A 27332-nucleotide genomic window follows, 5' to 3' on the forward strand; every position below is an offset into this window, starting at 1 on the left:
GAACGATTTGAATGGACTTTTGGAACATGTTCTATTGCAAACCCGAAGAGATATGTGGTTTATGCATGATGGCGCTCCTCCTCATTTTAGTTTGATTGTGCGTGACCATCTGAACCATATTTTCCACAATAGATGGATTGGTAGAGGTGGGCCATATTCATGGCCATCGCGGTCTCCGGATTTAAATCCATTGGATTTCTTTCTGTGGGGGCATCTAAAAAGCCTTGTTTACGCTACACCTATTCACACAAGAGATGCATTGTTGAATAGAATAACATTACATTGTGAAGCCATACGAAACGACCCTGGAATGCTATTTCAAGTACAGAGAGGGTGTCTTCGCAGACTAAGAAAATGTATAGAGAGAGAAGGTGGTCATATCGAGCAGTTTCTGTAGCGGATTTTTCATTTCTGTTTGCTCTTGAGGCTCTTGAGTTTCGTTAGTTAAACGTGTTTGCATTATAAAAATTCGTTATGAACATTTTACCTATCATTTCCATTTTCCTTAAAAACTAATATTTTCGAATAATGGTAGACATCTCAGGATAAATGTTGTTGAATTAACGTTATCATTATTATTTCTGCTTTGATAATTATTCATTTCAAATAATGGTGGACGAGCGGGTTTGATGTCGTCGAGTGAAACTACATTTTTATCAAGACTCGTTGCTCCGATCGACTTTCCACACGAGTACTTTTATTCATAAAATTGTCCAAGTAACCTTAATTTGTTGAAAAATATTGAAAAATATCTGTCATTTCAAAGTTTTGGGGTGTGGACCATCGGGGGTAGTCCGTTCCTGACTTTGTAGCAAAACAACTGACTCCTGCATGAAAGCTCATCAAAGGAATTCATTTGTTTAGTCAATTACCAAAATTTGGATGATTTTGAATATTCACTTGAAAAGTTATCAAAGAAAAACATTTTTCATTTTGTAACTTCGAGGGCCCGTTACTTGGTAACGAAGGATTTTAGGAAAAAAAGTTATATGAAGTACTGGTGATATTTTGACCCCATCTATACATTCCCGAGAGGAAAAGAGGAAGTCCAGGGACACCCTGTATATCCACAGTCAAATGGACAAGTAAAAAGAACAATACAAACAGTAAAACATTTTCTAAAAAAGAGTCTTTTTGATAAAAAATACCCCTATTTAGTACTACTTTATTATAGAAATACACCACTAAATAGTGAGAACTCACCTGCAAATGCTTAAAAAACTTGAGAACTCTAATGCCAGAGGTAGAAAAAATTAAATCAAAAGTTTTCAACAAAAATAAGTATGATTCTTTCATAGAAAAAAACTCAAAATATCATGAAAAAATATGATAAACAAAGGGTCAAAATACTGACACCTTTAAAAAATAACACTTTAGTAAAAGTTCAAGTAAAACCTAGACAACCGAGGCAAAATGGTAAAATTGTGAAATAAGCTGGTATTAAATCATATATAATAAAGTTAGAAAACAATTGCACAGTTAGACGAAATCGTAAATTTATTAAAACAGATAGAGAGGAGTTCTCACACATCAAAAAATAAATATAATCAAAATTGGTCAGAAATGTTAAAAGATGGAAATATACAACAAAGAGTTTTTCTGAAAGTAGTGGAAAATAGTTCAGGGAATGATGAGCTATCTGATTTGACTGATAATCTCGATGTTATAGGTACTTATGTTATAGTATAGGTAGTGACGCTAGTAGCAGTTCTTTTATTAGCATACCAAACGAATCACTCACCAGTGAGAAATGAGAGGAAACTAGTTCACCTTGCATGAGAACAAGAACGGGTCGTGTAATTAAACAACCCTGTAAATATAGAGATTATGTCACACATAGTGATTAGAGAAATTAGGTATTGAATGACAAACTTTAAGTAAGAAGTACATATACTACAAAAAGGAAGTGTTATTGAGGTGTTCTGGGATTAGGCAATGAGTAATTAATATTGGTCTCAAAAACTTTTGCTTTTATTTTATATTTCGGAATTTTTCGGTAAAATTCGATTATAATTGTGTGAATTATTCCCTTTTAAATTACGGCCCTGGAAATTGGTTGGCTGAGTTGAATAAAAACAAAATAGCAACTTTTTATGATTATCTGAAACATATCTACCACAAAAATATATTATATGTGTTTTGAAGAGCAGGAAAAAAAATGCTAGCAATAATAACATCCAAAAAGAACACTATAACTATAATGCAAATTGAAATGAAGTAAGTAATTTATATACACAAAAAAATTAATTGTGCAATAAATGTTCGAATTGGAGTCCTTCCATTTCGAGACAAATAATGGGACAATAAGATGGTCTGCAAGATCACCAGATCTTACTATTTCAGACTATTTTCTATGGGGGACATTGAAAAATAGGATTTACTCTGGCAGAGAGGGCAATAAATAATATGAAAAACCAAGTTTAAAAATGTCTCGAAATGGAAGGACTCCAATTCGAACATTTATTGCGCCAATAATTTTTTTGGATACCTATATAAATTACTTCATTTCAATTTTCATTACAATTATAGTGATCGTTTCGGATGTTATTATAGGTATCATTTCTTTTTCTGCTTATTAAAACACACATAATATATTTTTTTGTAGATATGTTTCAAATAATCATAAAAGGTTTTCTTATTCGAAGTTCATTGTAGAAAACGCTCAGAGCAACGGAAAAAATATGAATAGGTACCTAAAAATGAAAAAAAAACTATCGAAAAACTCTATGTATCGTAGAGTTGTAGGGAGACGTGACAGTTGCTATTATGTTTTTATTCAACTCAGTCAACCAATTTCCAGGGCCGTAATTTAAAAGGGAATAATTCACACAATTATAATTGAATATTACCGAAACATCCCGAAGTATAAAATTTAATTTAATTTCTCAGTATAAAGTGAACGTCTACGATCCAAAAACTACAACAAAAAATACAGGTCAGTATTTAAAAATTCAAAGATGGGGGGTGGCCCAAGTCAGATGACACCCTGTATAAAAGATTCATGAATGTATTCTGAGAACCCACATCAAGTGTCAATAGCAAAATGTGAACAGATTTTCAATACGTCTGCGAATAAAGAAGATATAAGCAAAAAAATAATTTGGGATTTTTTGTTTTTTTCTGTATATCTCTAGAACCAAAAGAGCTATATTCTTGTTCTTTACATCATTGAATAGGTCACAATGTAACCGACACTCTATCTCTTATCGTTTACGAGATCCCCATGTACAGAAACGAATTTGAATAGCTGTGTATATACATATATATGTTTAATAATTCTGGAAAAAGGACATCCAAAATAAGGGGGATGTTAGTGACCTGTAAAATTGTTCTGTGACTGACACACGTCAAGAGGTGGACTGCCGGAAATAAAGAGTTACTATCTAGACTTGAAGTAGTTAATTAACCTTCTCCCAAAAACCTTGTAAAACAAAAATAAGGGGCATATTTCATCAGCCTGTAAAGTTCGAGTAGATAGAAACCATTATACTGAGATGGAAAATATTGACACTTTTGTTGATAATATCAGTTTAATATTAGTTCATTTAATATTGATTTAAGAGATGAGTATGTCAACCCAGTGTATATAAATATCTTAATTAATAACATTCCTATTGAAATGGAAGTAGACACTGGGGCTGGGTTGTCATGTTTGCCTCACATAATATATGAAAAACACTTCTCACCAGTTGAATTAGAGCCAAAAAAAATAATATTAAGGTACTATGATGGGCCAGTACTATATCCTGTAGGTAAAATCACAGCAGTGGTATCAATCAGTGGAGTTAAGCATAAGTTTCCTTTCGTTGCGGTAAAAGGAGCTGCTAAGCCACTGTTGGGGAGAGATATATGGTCAAGGTATAATTTAACTTTGAGAGGTACTTATGTTTTCTTTGAAGGGAAAAAGTTATCTCGGAGTACGATCTCAAGAAAGAATTTTAATATTCATTCTGAACATCGTGATACATTACGATGCATTGTTAAAAACATACTCAGATCTTTTTAGAAATGAAATAGGAACTTATAAAGAAGAGGTAGTAAAACTGGCACTAATAGAGGGTACAATGCCTATTTATAAGAAACCACATCCAATTCCTTTTGATTTTAGGGATAAGGTGGAGAAGGATTTTAAAAAATTAGAGTCAGATGGGGTTATTGAAAAGGTGCCCAAAACTGCTATGGGGATACCGTTAGTGCCTGTTATAAAACCAAATGAAAAGGATATTCGTATCTGTGCTAACTATAAAATTACGTTTAATAAATATTTGAAGGATTTTAATCATCCTCTGCCTCGTATCAAAGTTATTTGTGCTGCCTTACAAGGGGGTCAAAGATTCTCAAAACTAGATTTTTCGAATGCTTCTAACCAGTTAGTTCTCGATGAGGAAACAGCTGAACTTTTGGCATGGAGTACTCCATATGGATTATTCAAAGTATTAAGGCTTCCTTATGGAACAAAACCCGCTTGTTATATTTTTCAGAGTATTGTCGAAAAGGTTCTTCAGGGTTGTGAAGGGACCGTTTGTTATTTAGATGATATTGTTGTCACAGGCAAAGATAATGTAGAGCATTTATCAAACTTAATTGAGGTTCTCATAAGTTTGGACAGAGATGGATTTCGATTAAATTTAAAAAGATGTCAATTTTTCGGAAAATGTATTTATTACTTGGGACATAAAATTTCTGCAGCAGGGTTAGAAAGAGATCAAAAAAAAAGTTGAGGCTATTGCCAAGTTACCACGTCCAAAGGATATAACCAAACTTAGAGCATTCTTGGGAATGATAAATTATTATTCTAAATTCATCAAGGACTTAGCTGTAAAGTTAAAACCATTCTACAATTTACTTGCGAAAGACTCAAAATTTAGTTGGAATGATGAGTGTGAAGAGTCTTTTCAAAATTGGAAATAGCTTCAGATAAAGTTCTTGTGCATTTTGACCCAACAAAACCAATGTGATTAGGTGTGATGCCAGCCAATAGAGCATTGGTGATGCACTGTTACATTTCATGCCTGATGGTAGTGAACGGCCAATCTGTTTTGTCTCTCGGACTTGTCGAAAGCTGAAAAAAATTATGCAATATCGCAAAAGCAGGCTTTGAGTGTATATTGGGCTGTCCAAAAGTTTTATCAATATCTTGTAAGAAAAAGGTTTGAAATTGCATCAGATCACAAGCCATTAAAAGCCCTCTTTGCAGAGTTCAGAAGTTTACCTAAGATGCCTGCAAGAAAATTGCAACGTTGGTCATTGTTTTTGTCAGGTTTTGACTACACTTTTCGATACATCAAAGGAACAGACAATGTCCATGCAGATTGTTTGAGCCGTCTTCCATTGAAAACAAATGAATTCTTAACTGAAAATTTTGATTAGTTAAATTGTATGGAACAAATAGCAGCTATTGATGTAAATGTACTAGACGTGACTTAGTTGTAGGAAGACTTTATGATTATGTTAGGTATGGGTTTCCTAATGAGCCTGATGAATTGATAAAACCTTTTTATAGCCGTAAAGAGGAGTTATCAATTGATAATGGTGTAGTTATGTAGGGGTATCGATTGGTAATACCAACAAAATTACGTAACCATTTATTGAAACAGTTGCATGTGACCCATCAAGGTATTACAAAATGAAGGCTAGTGCCAGGGCTTATTTTTGGTGGCCTTCTTTAGATGGAGATATAGAAACTTTTGTGAGAAATCGTAGGATTTGCGCTTCATCTAGAGCAGAGCCAGCTAAAGCAGCGTTAATACCTTGTAATCGGTCGTCATATTTTTATGAAAGAGTTCATTCTGATTTTCTTGGATCATCTCATGGCAAAATGATTCTAATAATTGTGGATACTTATTCTGAGTGGCCAGAGGTTTTTATATTGAACTCAACTAACTCTAGTCCAACTATTGAGAGATTCAGAGAGTGTTCTGGTAGATTTGGTCTACCTAGGGTTACTACCGATAATGGTTTCCCATTTTGTTCGGAAGATTTTTCTAAATTTCTATGTTTGAACGGAATTAAACATAATACATCTCCACCCTATCACCCATCTACAAATGGATTTGCTGAAAATTTCGTGAAATCTCTCAAAATAGCATTGCAAAAAAGGTTTAAAAGATGAAATTAACAAAAATGTTTCTTTGGAAACTTTAATAAATCAATACCTATTTCATTATCGCAATTCGCAATATGGTTCATTGTAGTACTCAAGTGACACCAGCGAGCTTGGTATTCAACTAGAATACTCACTGATGCTTATAATTATGAAAATGAATTCTATATTGAGGATTCCTTTGATTTTTACAATTTTATAAACGAAAAATCATTACCTTCAGGTTATATTCTGATCAACCTTGATGTGATTTCACTTTTTAGCAATATACCTATGAATCTAGTGGAGAAAAGTATTTTCATAAGATGGAATGATATAAATAAAAAATGTTCAATAAACAATAAAAAATTATTGTAATAATCGATTTCACCTTCAACCCAAGTTATTTCTCTTTCGAAGATAAATACTATAAACAAATTCTTGGTACACCAATGGGAGCTACTATTTCAACTATTATAGCTCACTATGTAATGGACGATCTTTTTGAAAACATACTTCCTAAACTGAGTTTTGAAATTTCTTTTCAAGAAATATGTTGACGATGTCATTTGTGCAAAACTTTAAGACACAACTCATGTAATTCTTGATGTTGTCAATATATATGATAAAAAATAATAATTCACTATTGAGTTATCCATAAAACTGATAATTCCTTGATCACTGATTGTTATGTCAAACCTACTAATTTTCATGAAAAAACCAGTTAAAATCAATTTAACACTCTGTTTGAAAAAAGAATAGAAAAATTAGTACACCCCTTCCTCAAGCAAAAAAATCTCGCGACTTCTTAGAAACATTCGAAAATTCTTATCAAATAAAACTTCTCAACAAAATAATTTTTAATACTGACAGTAATACAAATTCCGATCTAATCAACAGAAATTCATATGATAGTTCACCTATCAACTTTTCTTATAAATCTTTACCTAATCTTTGGATATTTATCTTCAAATATCATAAAACTTTTTCATAATGAACAAAATATCAAAATATGCCAAAAAATATTAAAACTATAATGAATTTGAATACTAAATTGAAAGATAAAACGGATACTACAAAGAGTCAAATGTGATTTATAACATTCCTTGTAACAATTGTAACTTGGATTATATTGGAACAACATCTAGACCCTGCTACAACAATATATTTCTCAATGTTGCCAGAAAAGTGTTGTGGGAGAACTTTTTCCAATAGCAGATTTGAATTTTGCGAAGCTTAGTGCCTTCAGAGATGAGTGAAGATACAATTGTAAATTTACCGAATTTCTCTTACGAATTGTTAATGTCTGGGCAGGTTCAATAAACTTGCTTCATAGTTCTCAATTCTAGATCTTTTTCAAACATATCTGCTCTATTTACTCTTTATGTAGCCTACAGGCTACATAAAGAGTAAATAGTGCATTAGCACTCACAGTAATGATCACAATTATTCAAGTAAGAATTTACAATAAGCTCCCGGAATCAATTAGAAAGGAAACTACTGACTTCAGATTCAGAAAGCATCTCAAAACTTTTCTGTTGTCGAAAATGTTTTATAATATTGAAGAATTTTATCCCAGCTAATTGGATACTTTCATTCAATAATTTTTTTTCAGTACTAACCCGAGAAATTGCTATTATTTACTCCATTCCTCTAACGAGAATTAATATTTCTCACCCTTGGTAAATAATGATAATAAAAAAACACTTAGATAAATAATGAGAACAATTCTATAATTTTAAAGATATTCACAGAAACTTTTGTTAACTTAATTATCAACTAGAAGTAGGAAATTGAACATCGGAAATATGCTAGAAAATTATTTGAAATTATAATTAATTGTACAATTGTGACAAATCAGGCGGGGTACACATCATCTCTAAATCATCGTCACTTGAATTTTCACCCATTTTTCAATTAATTATATTGACGTTTTATCTGTTTTTCCGTTAACCAGCTGTCGCACCCCTACGAACGACAACCCTCACTAGTCGAAACTTGTGCGAGCTAAGGATTAAAGGTCTTACCTTTTAACGTGTGATTCCTAACACGGGTTGGACGGTAGCAAGTGAAGATCGATCGTTCAGACTAGGGCTTGAACCACCGACCAACACGGCAGTCAATTCGAGTGAGTGAACAAAGCACCCACGCCGAACCGCTTGGCTACCGACTGACCATCTTCAAAATGACATCTAAATTTGAATTAAAACCTCATTTGGCAAACTGACAGCAATTATAATCATTGTACAGTGTTTGGCCGTCATGGAAATGCCGGCAAACGTTTTCATGGCCTAAGTAGATGTTACGCGCTTATCATCGACATCGCGTATTCAACATGGAAACTGTACCGTTTCAATTTGACATGCAACAATTCATAGCTGCTTCGGGTTATTATATAACCAAGAAAATTTTTTTCTCACTATAATGCAAAATTGAGAAATTAAGTTCTGAAGCGATGAAAGAAGTGGAACAATGAAATATATCAAAAATGCAATGAGATATTTCCTAGATTCATATCAAAATTTGACACATGCCAAATTTTTACATAAATAAAACCAGTCTGATTAGAAACACGCTCCACTCTACTTGATATTCCGATATATTCAACAAATTGTTAGAGAATTACTAATGCCAAAATTAAAATTGTTAATGTATCAATGTTAGTGGTGAAAGAAATTCTATATATACCTCGGCTGAGAAAGCTATTATTTACCTCGCACATTATATATGTGTATATATGTATTTTAGCTAACGTAAGTGTAAATAAGGATATATCTAGGGTTGAATATGAATGTTGTATTTTTATTATTTTATTAGTTTTCTTTAAGTGATTTTAACTTTGATTGTAATTTTCAGAGTCACACACAAACTGGAAACAGTTTATGTGACTTCTTAGTTTATTAACTTAACTTGTTTTTACTATGTCTATATTCTATATTTTATATTGTACCTGAAGTTAATAAATAATAATAATAATAATATCCCTCGGCGCTACGCGCCTCAGGATATAAAAATGTTCGGTAAATAATAGCTCACTTCTCACCCTAGGTATATAATATTCTATTAATTTACTTACTCTATTTTTAAAATTGTCAGTTTCAAATGTGAAATGTCTACCTATATGTAATTTTTTATGTGTTTTATATTACTTTCACTTTAATCTGTAAAACCAATGAATGAACTGAATTGAATTGAAAATTAGATGGCTCTGTTCTATGGTATCCATTCTACAATTGCTATAATACATTAATTGAAAAAGTTCAACGTCGTTTCCTAAAGTTTATTTACTTCAAATCTTATAGTATCTATCCTGATAGAGGTATTCCATATGAATCTATTACTATAAATTGAAAGTCATGAATTACGCAGAAAACTTACTGGAATCATTTTTGTGTATGAATTACTGTACAACAATGGAGGTGTTATCTCTAATACATTTATGTGTGCCTCATTTTAGAACTAGAAGTACAAATACTTTTTACAGCCGACTGGCCAGAACCAATTTGTATCTCAAGTCACATATCTTTAGCATTTGCAATAATTTCAGTTCAATTTCAAATTTGTGTGATATCAATTTTGATACCCTAGAATATATTATTGACACTGCATCTCAGTATTTCATGGAGAATTTTTAATTTTCTGGTATTGTTTTTTTATTTTATTGTATTATAATTTTGTTATTCATTTTCTCAAATTGTAACTTTGTTATTATAAGGATCGATATTACTTTTTTTTAACATACTTAGTTAACCCTATACATGGTTTAAAACCATCGGGTAATAAAGGCTATTATTATTATTATATGCATGAATATCACAATGTCTGTCAATTTTATTAATATGGGGTACCTCAGGAATCTGTCTCTACCTTTTACTTTTTCTAATTGTATATTAACGACCTGCTGATACATCTATAGAAGGTAAATTCATAATCCTTGTTGATGATATGTCCATACTTTAGCATAACAATAATAACGATGATTCACTACAACCGCATATATTTTAAAAGTGACTTGGAAAAAGTTAAACAATGGTGTGATACAAATTTATTATCCTTCAAAATATCGAGAACAAATATAATTTCTTTCAAACAAAATATAGATCAAATATTTCTTAATGAACAAGTCATTTTTATATTGACAATAAATGTCATAATCTTACACATCAAATATGTTTTCATTCTCCAGGGTCCAAGGTCTGTGAGACATGTGCAAATAGAGTTCAACATTTCTTTAGCCTTTTTTTTTCAGTACATCAAATAATACCAATGGCTTGCTTTTTATTTTACACGGAACACCTTCATTCACACTGGTAGACATCGATATTTCGTCTTAAGACACTTGCCTCAGGGCTCTTCAATACCAATCTGAATAACATAAGAAAAACGCACAATTCATTCATAAATTACGACTTCATTTCACGGAATGAGTTTGATCTACTCGTGTCATCAATGTCATGGTAATGACATTTATTTGCTTATTTGATTAAACCCCAGCCAAAGGAATCTTTAAAAGTTTAAATTGAAAGGGTTATTTTTAGGAGTGATTAATTTTTGGGAAAGTTTTTGGCTTTCTACTACACACCATCTTGATACAAAAAATGTGGGAATCTTCCAAAGAAAGGAAGGGATCAATCAATTTCAAACGAATTATCTCTATACAAAAAACATAAATTTAAATATATACATTTCTATAATTCGGTTTGGTCTAAATAGTCACTAACACTATATGGTTCTAAATCTATTAAATATTTTTTTTTATTTCTTAGATTTCTTTATGCTCCTCAACTCTTTGATTCGATTAGACAATTTATTGTACAGCTTCATTGACATATAATGAGGAGTTTTTTTCTGTTATGGTTAACGTATGTATAGGGAGCACGAAATCATTTATTCTTGTTCCATAGGAATAAAGAACAGATGTCTATTTTTCAATACAAACATTAAGCATTCATAAATATAAAGAGAAAATATCGTCATTATCCCATTATTCTTGAAGATATATATATATATATATATATATATATATATATATATATATATATATATATATATATATATATATTACAATGTAGGTTTTCACAGGTGTTACACCTCTCGAAGCGAAGCAGTAACTCGGTAGGAGCCAAGAGCTTCCAACGCCGCTTGACTGTCCGATAATATTTTAATTGACTTGTGGGTGAGTTTGGATTTATCCAATCTCTCCGCACACAATTCAATAGCATAAATTTCCGCTTGAAATACAGTCGCATAAGTTCCTAGGCAGGTAGATAACTATGTCCTGGGTCTGCGACTGAAAACACCTGCACCAGAACCGAAAGATGTTTTTGATCCATTTGTGAACCAACAACTATCTACTCTTAATATTTCCTTCTCCTGGAGGATCCAGTCCTCTCTACTCGGGAATAGTACTTTATAAGGCAGTTCGTAGTTGACAGTTGGAGACATAAAGGAGGCAGAATGCTGTGAATTGCAATGTCAACCAACACTCTATTGCACTCTGCATTGATTGATTTGTGCAATTGGCAATGTGCACAAGTCTGTATGCAGTTCATCTAGTCTCTCTCTTCAGAAAAATGTGGAGAGGAGGTAGATCTAGAAGGATCTCCATGGCCGCTGTGGTGCGGTACTGATGGCACCACTGATAGCCAGACAAGCCTGTCTCTGTAAGCCAGAGAGCTTGGGCCGTTTTCTGTAAAGCCTTCGACCACCAATCAATTGCAACATAAGTGATCATTGGTCTGACAATCATCACATAAATTCAATGGATTTGTTTGGGACCTAAACCCCAAGTTTTACCACAAATCCTTCGACATGTCCATAGAGACAGTCTGGCTTTGAGTAAAACTTTTTCCAAGTGAGCGTTCCAGGTGAGTCTTTTATCGAGGACAATGCCAAGATATTTCACCTCCGTTCCAAATGGAATAACCACACCATTGAGGGAAAGTGGCGTTAGATCGTCCAATTTTCTTCTCTTGGTGAAGGGGATAACACAGTTTTGCTGGGGTTGACAGACATGTGCTCCCTCAGGCACCAACTGTGAACAACGTCCAACACGCTTTGGAGGATTTTACAAGCTACCCTTCCCCACCTTGAGGTCAGTCCCTTTTGACCCTGAACCTGATAGCCTCGTCTTGAAGAATCGTAGTTGAAGTTCTGTTTACTAGCATGGCATAGATCCAGCCAGTTATGGTCGATTCTATACCCTTCCTAGCCAATGATTTAGGTATTGCATTGTCAAATACTCCTTCAATATCAAGAAATACAGCAACAACAATCTCCTTGACAAGGAATTGGGAGATTTTCTCAACGTGGTTGTTTAATGCTGAATCTGTCGATTTGCCGGTTTGATAAGCATACTAGTGGTTATTCAGGGGGGATGCATATAATGCTACCCTCCTGATATGTCCGTCCAGTATCCTTTCAAGTCCTTTCAGCAGGAAGGATGTAAGGCTGATTGGTCGTACCGATTTGGGGTGTGGGTCTCTCCGGCCTGCTTTAGGTATATATACCACCCTTGCTACCAACCAACTGGGTGGTATTAAGTTCCACGCCAGACTCGCTCTATACAATTTTGTGAGAATTGGTAAAATTATTTCCAGTCCGTTTTGAAGAACAGCTGGAAATATACCATCCTCTCCGGGAGATTTGCAGGGCTAAAAAGACTTGAAAGCCCATTCAACTGCCGGTGTTGTGATAACCTTTTTTGTGACGTCCCAGTCGTTCTTTTCTGGGCATTTAGCGCCCTCGAAGATGGGCGGTCTGTTGTTATCAAGAGTCAGATTTCCAGGAAAGTAGTTTTCTATCAAAAGCTCTAACGTTTCTTTACTAGAGGTCGTAAATGTTCCATCGGGTCGTTTAAGCGACCCAATTTCAGCAGTCTGTTCTCTAGAGAGAATCTTGTGAATTCTTATGCTGCGAGGTAAATCAGAGATACTCTCACAGAACTTCCTCCAAGACTCCCGTTTTTCCTTTCTAATTTCCTTGTTTAATGCCATTAGAGTGGTTTTATAAAGCTCCCAGTTACCTGACTCTTTAGCTCAATTGAATAGTCGTCCAACTTCTTTACTTTTACTTTCCAGGCTTTTGTTCCACCAAGAAGAGTTGCGGTTATCTCTTTTAACCCTCAGTGGACAGTTCTCATGATAGGATGAGACCACTGAATCCGTCCTCTTTGGCGAGACGATTTTCGTCTTCGCTTTCAGAGAGCCGCGTCCAGCCTTTTTTTCCTGGTTTTCTCGACGAGACGTGGGTCGTCTTCGTCTCCTCCCCATAGGTGGATTTCTACTCGGCCCCGCTTTATTTACTCTAACGGGTACGATAGAGTGACTAGTTTGAGTAGTTTCCTGCTGGGAGGGTGCCCGGGGTTTAGGGCGGAATAAGACCTGCCAAAACCAAAATGTGGTCTGAAACCCGTCCTCGCTAGCACGGCCATGGATCCATTGTCTACAGCGAATGTCCATGTTTGACCAGGGCCTGACTTTTCCTTGTGGAGGATCGTCCACTCCAAGGTTGACAGACCATGGTTCATTTTCCTCAATCTAGCGAGGACCTGTTCGGAGGTCAGTCTATGACCTACTTGCCTCCGTCAGGTAAGCAACACAGATGCGTGGCTTCGGAAGTTGGTCACCTGTGACGCATTTCAGGGAAGCGCCCTCCCACGGTTGCAGGGTATTGACTACACCCGCAAGCCAGTCGGCGCTAACCTGATCCTCACAGACGACCTGTAACCATCCAGGCCGAAAGACGCAGCTCTGGGATTGTACCTACGGGCCAACGTCTGGAATAACCTCTACAGCCGACAAAATAGGCCCCTGAAGAGATTCCAGCTGGTTGGCCGTTAATGAGGTAGTCGGATAATCAAGGTGCAAGATTCCCACCTTGACGCCCGCGACAACCTTCCCATATGAGGGTTTTTGCACATCAGGTACACCTGACGATGCTTTAGATTCAGTCGTGCAGGGCTTTTTCGCCTCTGGTTTCGGTGAATCATCATTTGAGCGCAAACGTTTGCTTTTTATTTGCCGTTTCCCACGTTAATATTTGAGATTTGTAATCTAAAATGTAAGTGTCTATAACTTTTGCCTCATAAGTTCCTGTATAATTTGTAAGTATGTTGTCTATACAACTCTTTGTGGTTGGGTTTATACGTCTGTAGTCATTTATTGTTTTGTGAATATCAAAACACTGAGTCACTGTTAGCAAATCTGATTTTACTTTATTCTCCACTTCAAATTCTATATTAAAGTCTCCGGCGATAAATAGAACCTTATTACTATCATTGAGTTTATGTAGCAATCGTTCAAATTTGTCGAAAAATACCTTTAATGAACCACCAATGTGGTCTATACAAAGAAACAATAATTATGTTAATTTCAGGTAAAGCAACTTCGACTGCTGAGCACTCGAATTCACCCTTTGTTGACATATTTACTATATTTTTTAGTGATTTGCACTTTATGCCTTTTTTACAATAAATGGCTAACCCTCCATGTTTATTTTCCTTTACAAAAGAATGAAGCTAACTCAAAATTTTTTATTCCTATGTTTTCAAGTTCAAATTGTGATTTCCAGTGCTCTGTAGGGCATATAAAACCGCAATTCGGATTATCTCTTAGAAAACATTCAATTATTTCAACACTGTTTCCCAATGAGGTATTAGTCTTATCCTAGAGAAATTATAGATGTCTAGATCATCCAAAGAAGTAACTTTCAGACAAAAACTGGAAGAAAATGTCTTTCTGAAACAGCTTCTTTTATGTAAGTAAACATTGAATTACACAAAAAAAAATATTTCAAAACAAATACATTTATATGAACACTGAATTATCCAAAAAACACTTTTCTCACATTTATTTGTATCAAGATGGAGTAGTAGAAAACCAAACATTTTCTTTCCCAAAAGAGGATGTATTAATGTTTTGCTTTTACTAACTCCTATTTTCATATTTTTTAGGTACCTTTTTGTGCGAATAGTAGTTCTCTTGTACCTAACTCCGTAGTAATTGATTGTCAAGGGGCAGTTGGATATCTGGCAGTATATCGTATTTGCTTCATTCTAACATGTTTTTTTGCTCTCATGGCTTTGATGATGATTGGAGTGAAAAGTTCTAAAGATCCAAGAAGTGGTATTCAAAATGGGTGAGTGTAATATTAATGAAATATACTGTTTAAGTGGATCGATGAAAATTCGTCGATTTAAGTGGATCGATGAAAATTCTTCGATTGGAATATTTGAGAAGAATGATGAAAATACAGTTCTCAAATTATTTATCTTTTACACTACTCATAAAACAAAACCATAATCAAAAACATTGTTTTAGCTTTACTCTAAATTAGGTACTCAATTCTAACACTCCCCTTAGAACTAAATTTACGTTGACCCATATTTTTGCTACAAAACAAATGTTTCTTGGAATTGATAGTTTTTGACAACATACATTGCTAACATCGAATTTGTGTAGACATAGTTCAGGTTGATTATTCCTTTTTGAATTTGTTCTCGTACGAAATGATGCCGCACATCAATATGTTTTGTAGTTCACTGCTAACTGCAGTGAACTTTTATTGTCCCCATTGATTTCCCGGGGTCCATGACAGTCATTCAATAAACCTATCAACCACATTCCTTCCTGTACAGCAGCAGCAAGCGACATATATTCCGCCTCAGATGTAGAAAGTGCGATGGTCAGTTGCTTTCTGGAGTTCTAGGAAATTGCAGCAACCTGTATCAGAGAAACGACGACGAAAATGGCGACGGCCGAGCGACGCGACGGCGGAACGGTGGCGATGCATACAACAATATCAACAGTATAAGTGACGTGCACGAAACGAGCAGTGGCGTTTCGTGTTCACGCGAGATACTTCTCATCGTCCCGCTCCGCGCCACTCCTCAGTCGTCATCGCTCGGCAATCGCAATTTTCGTGCCCGCCGCCTAAGTCCATTGAGTGATTTTTGCAATCGACAAACTTGCAGGGTATCATCTTCGAAACCTTTCGGCTGAAGCTTGTAGATTTCTTATGTCAAATTATTAGTCTAAACAAGTTCAAAAACATGAAAAATAGAGATAAAGGTCCTAAAAATATGAGCGATAGCTCATTTGATTTAGAATCACCTCTACAAAAATGTTTTTGAAGGATTTTGGTGCAGGTGAAAAATTGCAATTATTATTAACAAAATAAGACTTGAAAAAAATGGTATTTAGTTTTTCGTTAATAACTCAAAAAATATTAAAGAGGAGGAAACTTCCAATAAAAAAGCCCTGACTCCCGAAACTCTACCTCCATTATTTATAATTTTAATTTGACGTTGAAAATAGGATTCCGCGCGGCTGTTACGGCATGCGCGCTGCCGCTAAAGAGAGTTTATCAAAAGAAATAATTTTTTTATAACATAAAATGTCATTTTAAAAATTTGAAAAAAATCTAGTATCTTCTCAACACTTGAATGAATCGAGTCCCGTAGAAAAAAAGTTTTTATCACCATTTTTCAAAAAGTTATTCAATTGTTAACTAACAAATTTTTCCCAATCTCCGTTGACATGAATAATGAGATAAAAGGTATAAATAATTAGCCTATACATTTTAAACTTCGTGGAGCCCTTTTGTTATATATACTTCATACGATCCTGCGATAGAAGTTCATAAAAATGTATTAATTTGTTAATTATGATTTTTTATAACTATTACAAAATGAAATATCTAAAAATTGTTGATAATTTTTTTTTCAATTGATATTTAGCTATGTCTCTTTTCACATTAAACAATGGCAGTTATTAACATAGGATATGAATTTTTCACGTAATTCGTTTATTAAATTGTTTTAAAGAAATAGAGAAATTCAATATTTTCGAAATTTTTTTTGCTATTTTGTTGTCTAGAGATAATTATGTTTAAAAAATAAATTAATTTTTATTTTTAATTGTTTAAAATCGATTTTTTTATATTTCGATTGTTTAAATAATTAGTTAAGAAATAATTTTGCTTTTAAAAATCATAATTTACACTTTTAAATAGTTTGGCAAAAAAAATTATTTAGTATTTAATTGTTAATTAGTTTAACAATTTGTTATAATAAAATATTGACCAACGTTATATTTTTTCTGAAACAGAAAAAAATTATAAAAACAGCTATATTATAAAAAAGTGCCATAAAAAAATGTTTTTTATTTATTTTAATACTTAATTAAAAAAAATATATGGCACTTTCTGGGGTTTTTTGTTGTAAAGAACGACTTGAAAACGATTGATCAAATAGGCAGCAGTTGAGATAGCTTCTGCCCAAAATTTTGTATCCAACTCAGCAGCAAACATAATGCAACGAGCTCTTTCGACGATGGTGCGATTCATGCAATACCGTTCTGTTCAAGTGTATACGGGATATATGTTTGATGAAGAATACCTTTTTTTTTTCAAGAAACTTTTCAAAGCAGCGTTACAATATACCTTTCCATGGTCTGTTCGTAATATTTTCATTTCACAAACTCCTGTATCTTCTTTGGCACTGTGTTTTTATGTGAAATTAAGTAGACGAATACTTTCCTACTGAAGTCATCAACTAAAACCAAACAATAGTGACCAACTCCTAGTGCACTAACTAACATTGTACCACATACATCAGAATGATCTAGTTCCATTCGTATAGTAGAACGAGTTCTGGTGTGAAAGGAAATCTGGTTTGTTTCCTTTTTGAACAAACTACGAATTTCATCTTCATATGAATTAAAATTCAGTCCATTTACACGTTCTAGAAGTTTCTTCAGGCATTGGAAATTGATATGTCCGATTCTTCTATGCCAGAAACTTTGTTCTGATGCCTCTCGGATGACAAAACTTGTATTTTGATTTGGATGATCCAGTTTTAAAAAATTACCAACCAACGTATCTGTTGCAACTAAATAATTTTTCGAATTTATAATTCTGCAACCAGTCTCACCTAACTTAATACTTTTGCCTGGAACTTTTTTTTATCATTTGGTTAACGGATAGGGGGTTCATGCAAAGGTTAGGTACATACAAAATATCCTTCACTATTACTTCTGTTATATCTTTGCCATTAAATAAGTTTGAGTTTGACATCACCGATACAATCTATAGACAATCGTGTATTGTTTGCTATTTGAACTTCACTTATTCCGATTTCTCTTGAATTATCCAGCAGATATTGTCTCATAGTCATGTGTCGTGAGGCACCTGAATCTATGAACCAATCATCAGAATAAATTTCACCTACTACAAATGATTAGTGCAGAATGGTTTCTGGGTTAGTTTTGTCCTTTTTCTTTGGAAATTAGCAATCGCTGGAATATGTCCATACTTGTTACAGGTAAAACATCTCAGACCTTTTTTATCTTTCGGATGAAATTTCTTGATGTTTTTCCTAAACAGCGCTACGGATTGATTCTCTGAGCTATCACATTTAACATCTTGAAGAAGCTTGCTTTTAATAGAATCGGCCGTGATTTTAATTCCAGAACTCTCCATCCCCATTAACATGGGTTAATATGCCTCTGGTAATCCAGCCAATAACAGAGTGCCAAGCCATTCATCTCTTATTTTCATACCAATTCATGATCCCATTAACATGGGTTAATATTCCTCTGGTAATCCAGCCAATAACAGAGTGCCAACCCATTCATCTCTTATTTTTATACCAATTCATGATGGTTTATGAGCAGTCGGTAAAAATTTGTTCAAGGTTGACTGATACTTGATGAAAATTCATGATGAATGCAGGTGGTGTTCTTCAATGCAAGCAGACTGTATATAATAAGGTTACTGAGACTTTTATAAATTGGAAATGATATCACTGTAATTGTACCTTCATCTTTGGTGAGTTGAGCTCTCTAGTTGCGCCGGCAGGTTTTTAGACACTGTCAGAGAGGCGGTAAGTCCTTCGTTCCACGGTACCACACACGCACGCCCGATTTTCGAAGGTACTCGTGTCAATATAAATAAATAATAAAATGAGTTTAAATAAGAATGGAACGTAACCGCCCACCTAAAATTGTCACATTTTATGTATCGGAAATAAATTGTAAATAAAAATAATGATAAGAGCAAAATGAGAAATCACACTAATAATTGTTAAAAAAACTTTGTAGTTTTGCTAGCTTTTTATTCATTATATTAAAGAAGAAAATAATACAAATCCTAGTGAACTAACTGACATTGAACCACATACATCAGAATGATCTAGTTCAATTCGTATAGTATGAGTTCTGGTGTGGGAGAAAGGAAGTCTGGTTTGTTTCCCTTATTGTTATTATAATTGTTAAATTTTTATTAAATCATCTGAAAATGGAAATTTTAACAGGTGCCAAACATGGGCCATACTAACTGACTCTTATAAGAAAACAATTATAGCTGAGGCACCAGTCAATTTAATCATAACACTGATGATCTTCAAACATGACTCAACCTCTGACGGAAGCACCAAACTCTTACGAAGGTTCATTTCTCAAGCTGCAATCAATCCGTCTAAGTGATGAAGGATTTCGTAGAGGGATCAAATCGGCTCTTGCTTCATGAAGCTCTTCCAAAAAAAGGTAACCAGAACCACGAGGACTGCAGCTAATATTTATATTTGGGTGGCAAGAATGACCTAAGTCCATTGACTGCACTGAAAATAAAAGGTGGATCAATCACTTGCGAATTAACCTTGATAGGATACTGATGAATATACACATATCTTCTCTTCTTGTTGTGAAAACTAGTTGAGAAATAAAAAATTTTTTTTTATATATCTGAAAGCGGGCATACCTTGCTGACGGCTCGCAGTAATTCTGATCTAGCTGTTTTGATATACCTCGATAGGTGCGAGAGTTTCACGTGCTCAGATCAGAGTCTGGGGGAGAATTGAGAGGTAAGAGGTAAGAAAATGGGAGCTTCAGGGCAGTTGAAATGAAACATTCAAGCATTTTTCATTTCAACTGCCCTGAAGCTCCCAATTTTGGAGGTCTTTGGGAGTCAAAAATCAAAGTCCTGAAAACGCACTTGTTTCGCGTTATACTTAGTTTCGCAACTTATTACTTACAAAGAAATGAATACCGTTTTAGTACAGATGGAAGCTGCAATAAATGTTTGCCCTTTATGCTCCATCAGCTCGGACGCCAGGTTTTAACTTGTGAAATGAAACATTCAAGCATTTTTCTGAAAAACAGTTTGAGCAATAGATTTGAACAATGTGGATGCACCAATAAAATTTGAACCAGAATCAAGTTCTTGACGAGCTATGAATCGGCGAAGAGCTGCGAGAAAATCTTCGGATGATAAATCAGAGAGGAGTTCAATGTGAACTGCTTTTATGACCATACATGGTTAGGTCAAAAGTTAGAGGGTCTATTCGACCCTCCACCGCAACCCGCAAGAGTTTTTTGTGGTCATACATACGAAAATGCAAATGTCGGCCTTGTAAGTTTTTGTTTGGACATTCGTTTGAGGGTGATATAAAGGGAACCAGCCATATCAACGCCGGTATGGACAAAGGGTTGAGCTTGAGAATTTCGCTGAGGAGAGAGGATGCCGATAATGGGTTGACGAGATGAAGAGTTGCGATTGAAACATTTGAAGCATTTTGAGAGGACCAAACGAATAGTACAATAGAAACATTTGAAGCATTTTGAGAGGGCCGAGCGAACAGTGCGCTTCGGAGCGAGAATCCAATATCTCTACATGAGAAGATATTGGAGAATTTGTATGCCTGGGTGCAAATATTCACTTGAGTATGTTCAATGAGGAGATGAGTGAAGCGATGAGAACTGGAAAGGAGAATAGGATGTTTCTGATCCTTAGCTAAGGAGGAATTTTGTAATCTTTTGCCCACCCAGAGGATTCCCAGAGAATCAATGAATGGAGTTGATTTTCTTAAATATTTTGGGGGAGATTAAATTTGTTTTGAGAGAGTAATTTCATGAAAGGAAGAGTGATATTGCGCAAACTTTATTGAATGAGTGAGATCTGAATCTAATTTAGGGAGGAGAAGAAAATCAGAGTGTTGTTTAGAGACATTTTGAGAATTAATGCGATAATTCTTTGAATTTTGAGAAGGGAGCTAAAATTAGTGAGAAGAAGAGTAATAAAATGAGGTGTTGAAGTAGTGATGATAATAGTTTTCCGGGATTCTTCTTGAGTTTCCGGAATCTCAGAGTTAGCACCTATGTCAGAAGACCAATAATTTACAGAAAGAGTCAACCAGTTCAATCCCGCCTACCATAGTCTATTAAGAAGCAAATTGTGCGAAAGCGAGCCACATGAAACAACATCAGCTGGATTATACTGAGATCTGACATGTCACCACTGAGAAGAAGAGAAATCCTCAATCTGAGCCACTCTATTCGTAACAAAAGTGCACCATACATGAGGTGATGAATATACTGTAACGAATTAAAGAATTAACTGTCTTAAACAAATTTATTTTTAACAATATTTCACTATCACAACTAATTTATATACAACACTTAGCAACTACGGTTAAAATTCTTTCTTTAAACGCACGATTCACTTTCTAGACACATACTCCCTCTCTGAGCGAGGACCTGACCTTTTATATTGCTAACGAACGTTCTAGATACCTCTAGCGGTTTTGGTACTCATCTATTCTTTTCGTGGTGATTCATCGATCGCATTCCTTTCGCGGTGAGTAGGACTTAACAGCTGGCAAATAACCTGCTACCTCTTGCCACGATGGTCTTTGATTATTTTTCTTCCATCCGATGACTAAACCAAGATCTGGGTCTTTCTCTTGGTCTTCCTTGATCTATTATCCTCCCAGTTATCATCTACAGCTGTAGTTCTACAAATAGCTGCTTCCTTCTCTTCTGCTCGTCGGCAATGTGAGCAGTCATCGGGGCATGGTCTCCGTGATAGGGCCTCTGCGCTTTTATGGCTAGTCCCAGCTCGGTGTTCTATTTCGAAGTAAAATTCTTGAAGTCTCTCAATCCAGCGTGCCACTAGGCCCTCGGGATTTTTGAACTGCAGCAGCCATTTGAGAGCTGCATGGTCCGTTCTCAACAGAAATCTTCTTCCATATACGTATTTGTAGAAATGCTCTACACCTTTGACAACGGCCAACACCTCTCGCCTGGTGACATAATAATTGCGCTCTGGTTTACTGAGCGTTTTGATGAAGTAGCCAATAACTTTCTCCTGTCCATCCTGGATTTGAGAAAGGGCTGCTCCAAGTCCCACGTTGCTGGCGTCCGTATCTAAAATGAACTTTCCGTCCGGTAGAAGATAGCTCAAAACAGGAGCGTTGATCAAAGCTCTTTTCAACTTCTTGAATGAGTCTTGGCATTCCTCAGACCACTGGAACTGTATCTGCCCTTCTGTGAGTCGGGTCAATGGTTTGGCGATGTTGGCAAACCCCAGCACATATCTGCGCCATAAATCTGTGCATAAACCAAGGAAGCTCCGAAGCTGATGTATGTCTTTTGGAATGGGCCAATCCTTAACCGCTCTGATTTTTTGTTCCTCTACCGCCACTCCTTCCCCAGAGACAACGTAACCAAGGTAACGGACTTCTTTCTGGAACAGATGGCATTTCTTGGGACTAAGTTTCAATCCAGAACTCCTTAGACGCATGAACACCTCCTCCAGATTTTTCAAGTGATCGTCGAACGATTTTCCGACCACGATTATATTGTCGAGATACACTAGACATGTCTTCCATGAGAACCCCTTGAGAACCGTCTCCATCAATCTCTCGAAGGTCGCTGGAGCATTACATAGCCCGAATGGCATAACCGTGAACTGCCACAATCCTGAGCCGATGGTGAAAGCTGTCTTTTCTCGATCTTCTGGGGCCAATTCAACTTGCCAATATCCACTCTTCAAATCCAAGTTCGAGAAAATTGTGGAGCCGGCTAGCGTGTCTAGGATGTCGTCGATTCTTGAAAGAGGGTAGCTGTCTTTCTTCGTCACGTGATTTAGTTGGCGATAATCCACGCAGAACCTTGTTTAGCCGTCCTTCTTCTTCACTAACACGACTGGGGAAGACCAGGGGCTGTCAGAAGTTTCGATGACTCCTTCTTTTCCAATATCGCTGACTATCTTGTCTGCCTCTTCTCTCTTGGCAAGAGGGTACTTCTTGACTAACTCCCTCAGTTTTGATCGGTGAGTTGGTGGTATATCCTTGGAGGAAATGTCAATCAACATCTCCAACTCTTTAGGCAAGTTGTTGGCTTGGCTAACAGAACTGCGTACACTCCGTATCGCAGAGGAAATGGACGAATAGTGCCCCAGCATGGTTCCTTTCTTCAAGGTCACGGGAAAATAGTTGACATTCATGACCCTGACTGGCACAACTTTATCAACACGCAACAGGGTCTTCCCCAGTGCGATTCCTCGTTCAATTTTCTCATCGTGTATCTTGGGCTCGAACATTACCACCTTGCCGCTACTCGCACTTCCGTCCAAGCGAGCCTCAAGGATGGTTTCAGCCCTTTCAGGTACGCACACGTCTTCAGCCAACAGGACCCTGATCGTCTCTTCGCTTCTTCCATGAAGCACCAGCTCTTCTCCGCCGACACGTAGGACGCCGTCTTGGAAATTCATCTCGAACCCTCTGGAATTCATTATGTCCATTCCAATGATTGCATCGTCCTCGATGTCCGCCACCAATGCACGATGTTTCAATTTTGTGCTGCCCAACACCAATTCAATTGGTAGTTCTCCAAGTACAGTGGCTGGCTTCCCTGTTGAGGTGCGTAGTTTCCAGCTTGACGGTTCAATGATTCTTTGAAAGCTGGACATTTGCTACGCACATGTCCAATTTTTCCACAGTTCCAGCATCTTATTTGTTTCCTCTCAGGTAACTCTTCTTTCATTACTTTCCTGATGGTGGCCTCAATATCAGCAGGCACTTGTCCATATTCCTCGATAGCTCGAACTTTGCTCTGGCTCTTGCAGGATTGTTTTGCAGCCTCAAACTCCAGAGCGCTTGCCAGTGCATCCACGAGATGTTTGGGATGAGCTAGCGTCAAGGCCTGCCTCGTTTCTTGATCGCGAAGTCCATCCAAGAATGCCTGAACTGCTAACCGCTCCATTACATTTTCGGGTGTAGCAGGATTTGCCAGACGGACTAATCGAGCTATGTCGGCTTCAAACTCCTGTAGGGATTCTCCTGATTTCTGGCAGCGGTTCTTCAGCTGTGAATGGTAAACGTGCTCTAGGTAGACCTGTCCATACCGCAGCTCAAGATGCTTTACAAGTTGGTCATAGTCTTCCTGTTCCTGGGCCGTGAGGGTTTGCAGAATATTCGTTGCTTCTCCACGCAACGCCAATGTTAATGCTACCGCCTTTTCTCCTGCATTCCATCCATTCGCTCTGGCCGCAGCTTCAAATTGTCGTCGGTAATTTGCCCAAGGAGTTTTTCCATCGAACTGGGGCGGCTTCATGGAGAGCTTTCCTGGTTCAGAACTGACTTTGAACTCTTTCAGTTCCGGAATGGAGTTTTCTGAAACCGTTTCTGTGGGGTGGGTAAAATTAACGATTTGGTTTTGCAACTTGCTAATTGTCTCCTTCATCTCGCTGATTTCTGCCTGAACTCCTCCTTTGATTTCCTCTACTTCTGTGTTCATTTCCTTCCTGATTTTATTTATCTGTCTCGATGGTTCCCATCCTCTCTTCGAGCAGACTCGCCACACCACAAAGTTCTTTCTTTAATCCTTCTGCATTTTCTAGAAGTTCTTCCTTCAAACTATTCAAATTCTCAATAAATTTATCTTCCAAAATTTTCGAATTTTCCAGAAGCTTGTCTTCCAAACACTTCGAGTTTTCCAGAAGCTTCTCCTCCAGGCACTTCAAATTTTATTGAAGTTCATCTTTTAAACTCTTCGAATTTTGTTGAAGTTCATCTTTTAAACTCTTCGAATTTTGTTGAAGTTCATCTTTCAGCGATTTGGTGTTCTCGTCGAGTTTGCTCATTATTGAACTCAAATCACCCTCAGAAACTTGGAATGAATATGTTTCGGGATCTTCTCCTGATTCAATCAAGTTATCCCATAGTCTCTTCTGGAGTACTGATTTCTTCCGGAAGAATCTAGTTCTCTTCTCCAATTCTTACTTCAATTCGGCGACTTTCAAGTCCACTAGGCGCACTTTCCTCAAACACATTTTGTCTCTTATTGTCTATTTTCCACAAAACTGAATACGTCCACTCATTTTAATCGAGTCCGAAACACTTATTTATTTTCACAAGTGTATTTTTCGCGAGAAAGGTCTATCAGTTTATGTTTCCGTAGTCCGGTACTGTCCACTTCGCGAAACACAATGAATCACCAGTCTCTATGCGAAAGTTTTATAATCAATTTCACCGTAATACAAAAATTGTCCACCAAGCGCGCTCAAATTTTAGATTTTCATCAATGAAGAGCCCTAAAAATTTGTTTTTCTCCAAATTTTCAATTTTTACATTTTCCAAATGTACTTCCCCTATGTTATATCTAAACGTGATCATATTTGTTTTATCGATGTTGAATGATAAAAGATTGGAATCACACCACTCTTTCACCCTTCTTATGTCCACCAATTTTAATGTATGACCTTATATAAATTTTTAAATGTATTTTTCTACTGACCTGTCTACAAACTTTATGTTTCTTGAGACCAATAAAAATTATTATTATTATTATTATTATTTGATCAAGTAAATTGGAGGCGGTATTGCTATGCCAGAGGATAGTGGTTTCGTCAGCGAAAAATGTGAATTTACCACTTATGTCAACATGGACAAGTCATTGACATAAATGAGAAACAACACCGGTCCCAAAACGGAACCTTGTGGAACCCCACTGCCAATGAAACGTTCCTCTGATGAAATTCCATCTAATAGAACATTCTGCCGCCGATGAGAAAGGTACGTCTCAAACCAAAGTAATGCCGATCCTCTTAATCCGTAAACTTCCAGCTTGCGAAGAAGAAGCATGTGGTCTACACAATCGAAGGCCTTGGTTAGGTCACAAAACATGGCCGCCGCAGACTCTCTGTCATTAAGATTGGTGTACAGGTTTTCCAGGAGTGAAAATATGGCATCTTGTGTACCTTTTGAAGACTGAAAGCCAAATTGGAATAAATTTATCACATTGTTTTTCTCGAGGAAGGATATTACTCGTTTTTTTACCAGTTTTTCTATAACTTTAGACAAGACGGTTAGCAAAGCAATTGGCCTAAAATTAGCTGGGTTGTCAAGATCTTCCCCTTCAGGTAGAGGAATGATTGTGGCAATTTTCAGACACGATGGGAACATACATTTAGAGAATGAGAAATTTATTGCTTCCACCAACGCACTCAAAGCCCCGTCAGGAAGAGTTATCAGAATTTTTAAGGAAATGGCATCCCACCCCACCAAATTTTAATTTTTGATTTCACAAAACATTTATTTTATTTCATAGCTATCCGTAGGTGTGAAGAAGAAAGTAGAAGGTACTGTAACATTCTTCAAGTACGACATTAGGTCATTTTTTACAATGATTTTTTCAGCCAGTTTAGTTGCCACAGAACAATAAAATGAATTCAATTCATCTGAGTTAAGAGTTGGCTTTTTTGACTTATACTTTCCTCTCAATTCATTGATAATATTACATGTTTCTTTTTGTTTATTCTTGGAGTGTTCAATTCTGTTGAAGTAATACATATTTTTGGCATTTTTAATTACTTTTCTTTATATATATATATATATATATATATATATATATATATATATATATATATATATATATATATATATATATATATAAAGAATATATATATATATATATAAAGAATATATATATATTCATACATATATATATATATATATATATATATATATATATATATATATATATATCCAACTATCAATAGAGCTTCCGTACATTTACAATTTTCTATCAATCGGGCGTCCGGTTTCAATGAGGCGTCCATATATGGACGCCGAATTGTTTCACCATGCCAGGCAGTTCAGAGGTTCCCTATCTTCCATCTGACAAAATTTCAGATGGGCGCCTATTTATCAATTTCATTGTCAAAATTATATGTATTGGCGTATATTCTAGTTGAGTCTTTTTTATTTTGGTGGCGCTCGGGAGGTACGCGTATACTTGTGCCGTATATTTTTCATACATGTGAGCGATTATGAGGCGTCCATATAACTGACAACAATGCAATAGTTTTTGCGAGAGGGAAGTCTCAATGATTTGTTAGAAATATCGTTGATTTGGTATGTTTGTAGGTCGGCGCCGGTTTCATACACAGGGTGACAATTTGAAAACTTACA

General features: G+C 35.8%; 1 protein-coding gene across 8 annotated transcripts in view; it reads left to right on the forward strand.

The window, feature by feature from the left end:
- Window positions 1-27332, forward strand: part of LOC111515066 (serine incorporator TMS1) — a 275478-nt gene that overhangs the window by 199728 nt on the left and 48418 nt on the right. For all 8 annotated transcript variants that reach the window (XM_074176759.1, XM_074176769.1, XM_074176772.1 and 5 more), the window contains one exon: window positions 15036-15220. In XM_074176759.1, the coding sequence (XP_074032860.1) occupies window positions 15036-15220 (185 nt within the window). The remainder of the gene's footprint in view (window positions 1-15035; window positions 15221-27332) is intronic.

This window comes from Leptinotarsa decemlineata, unplaced genomic scaffold, assembly GCF_025532065.1.
Source record: "Leptinotarsa decemlineata unplaced genomic scaffold, Ldec_3_MD MMD2_P_RNA_scaffold_14, whole genome shotgun sequence".
Taxonomy (NCBI): Eukaryota; Metazoa; Arthropoda; class Insecta; order Coleoptera; family Chrysomelidae; genus Leptinotarsa; species Leptinotarsa decemlineata.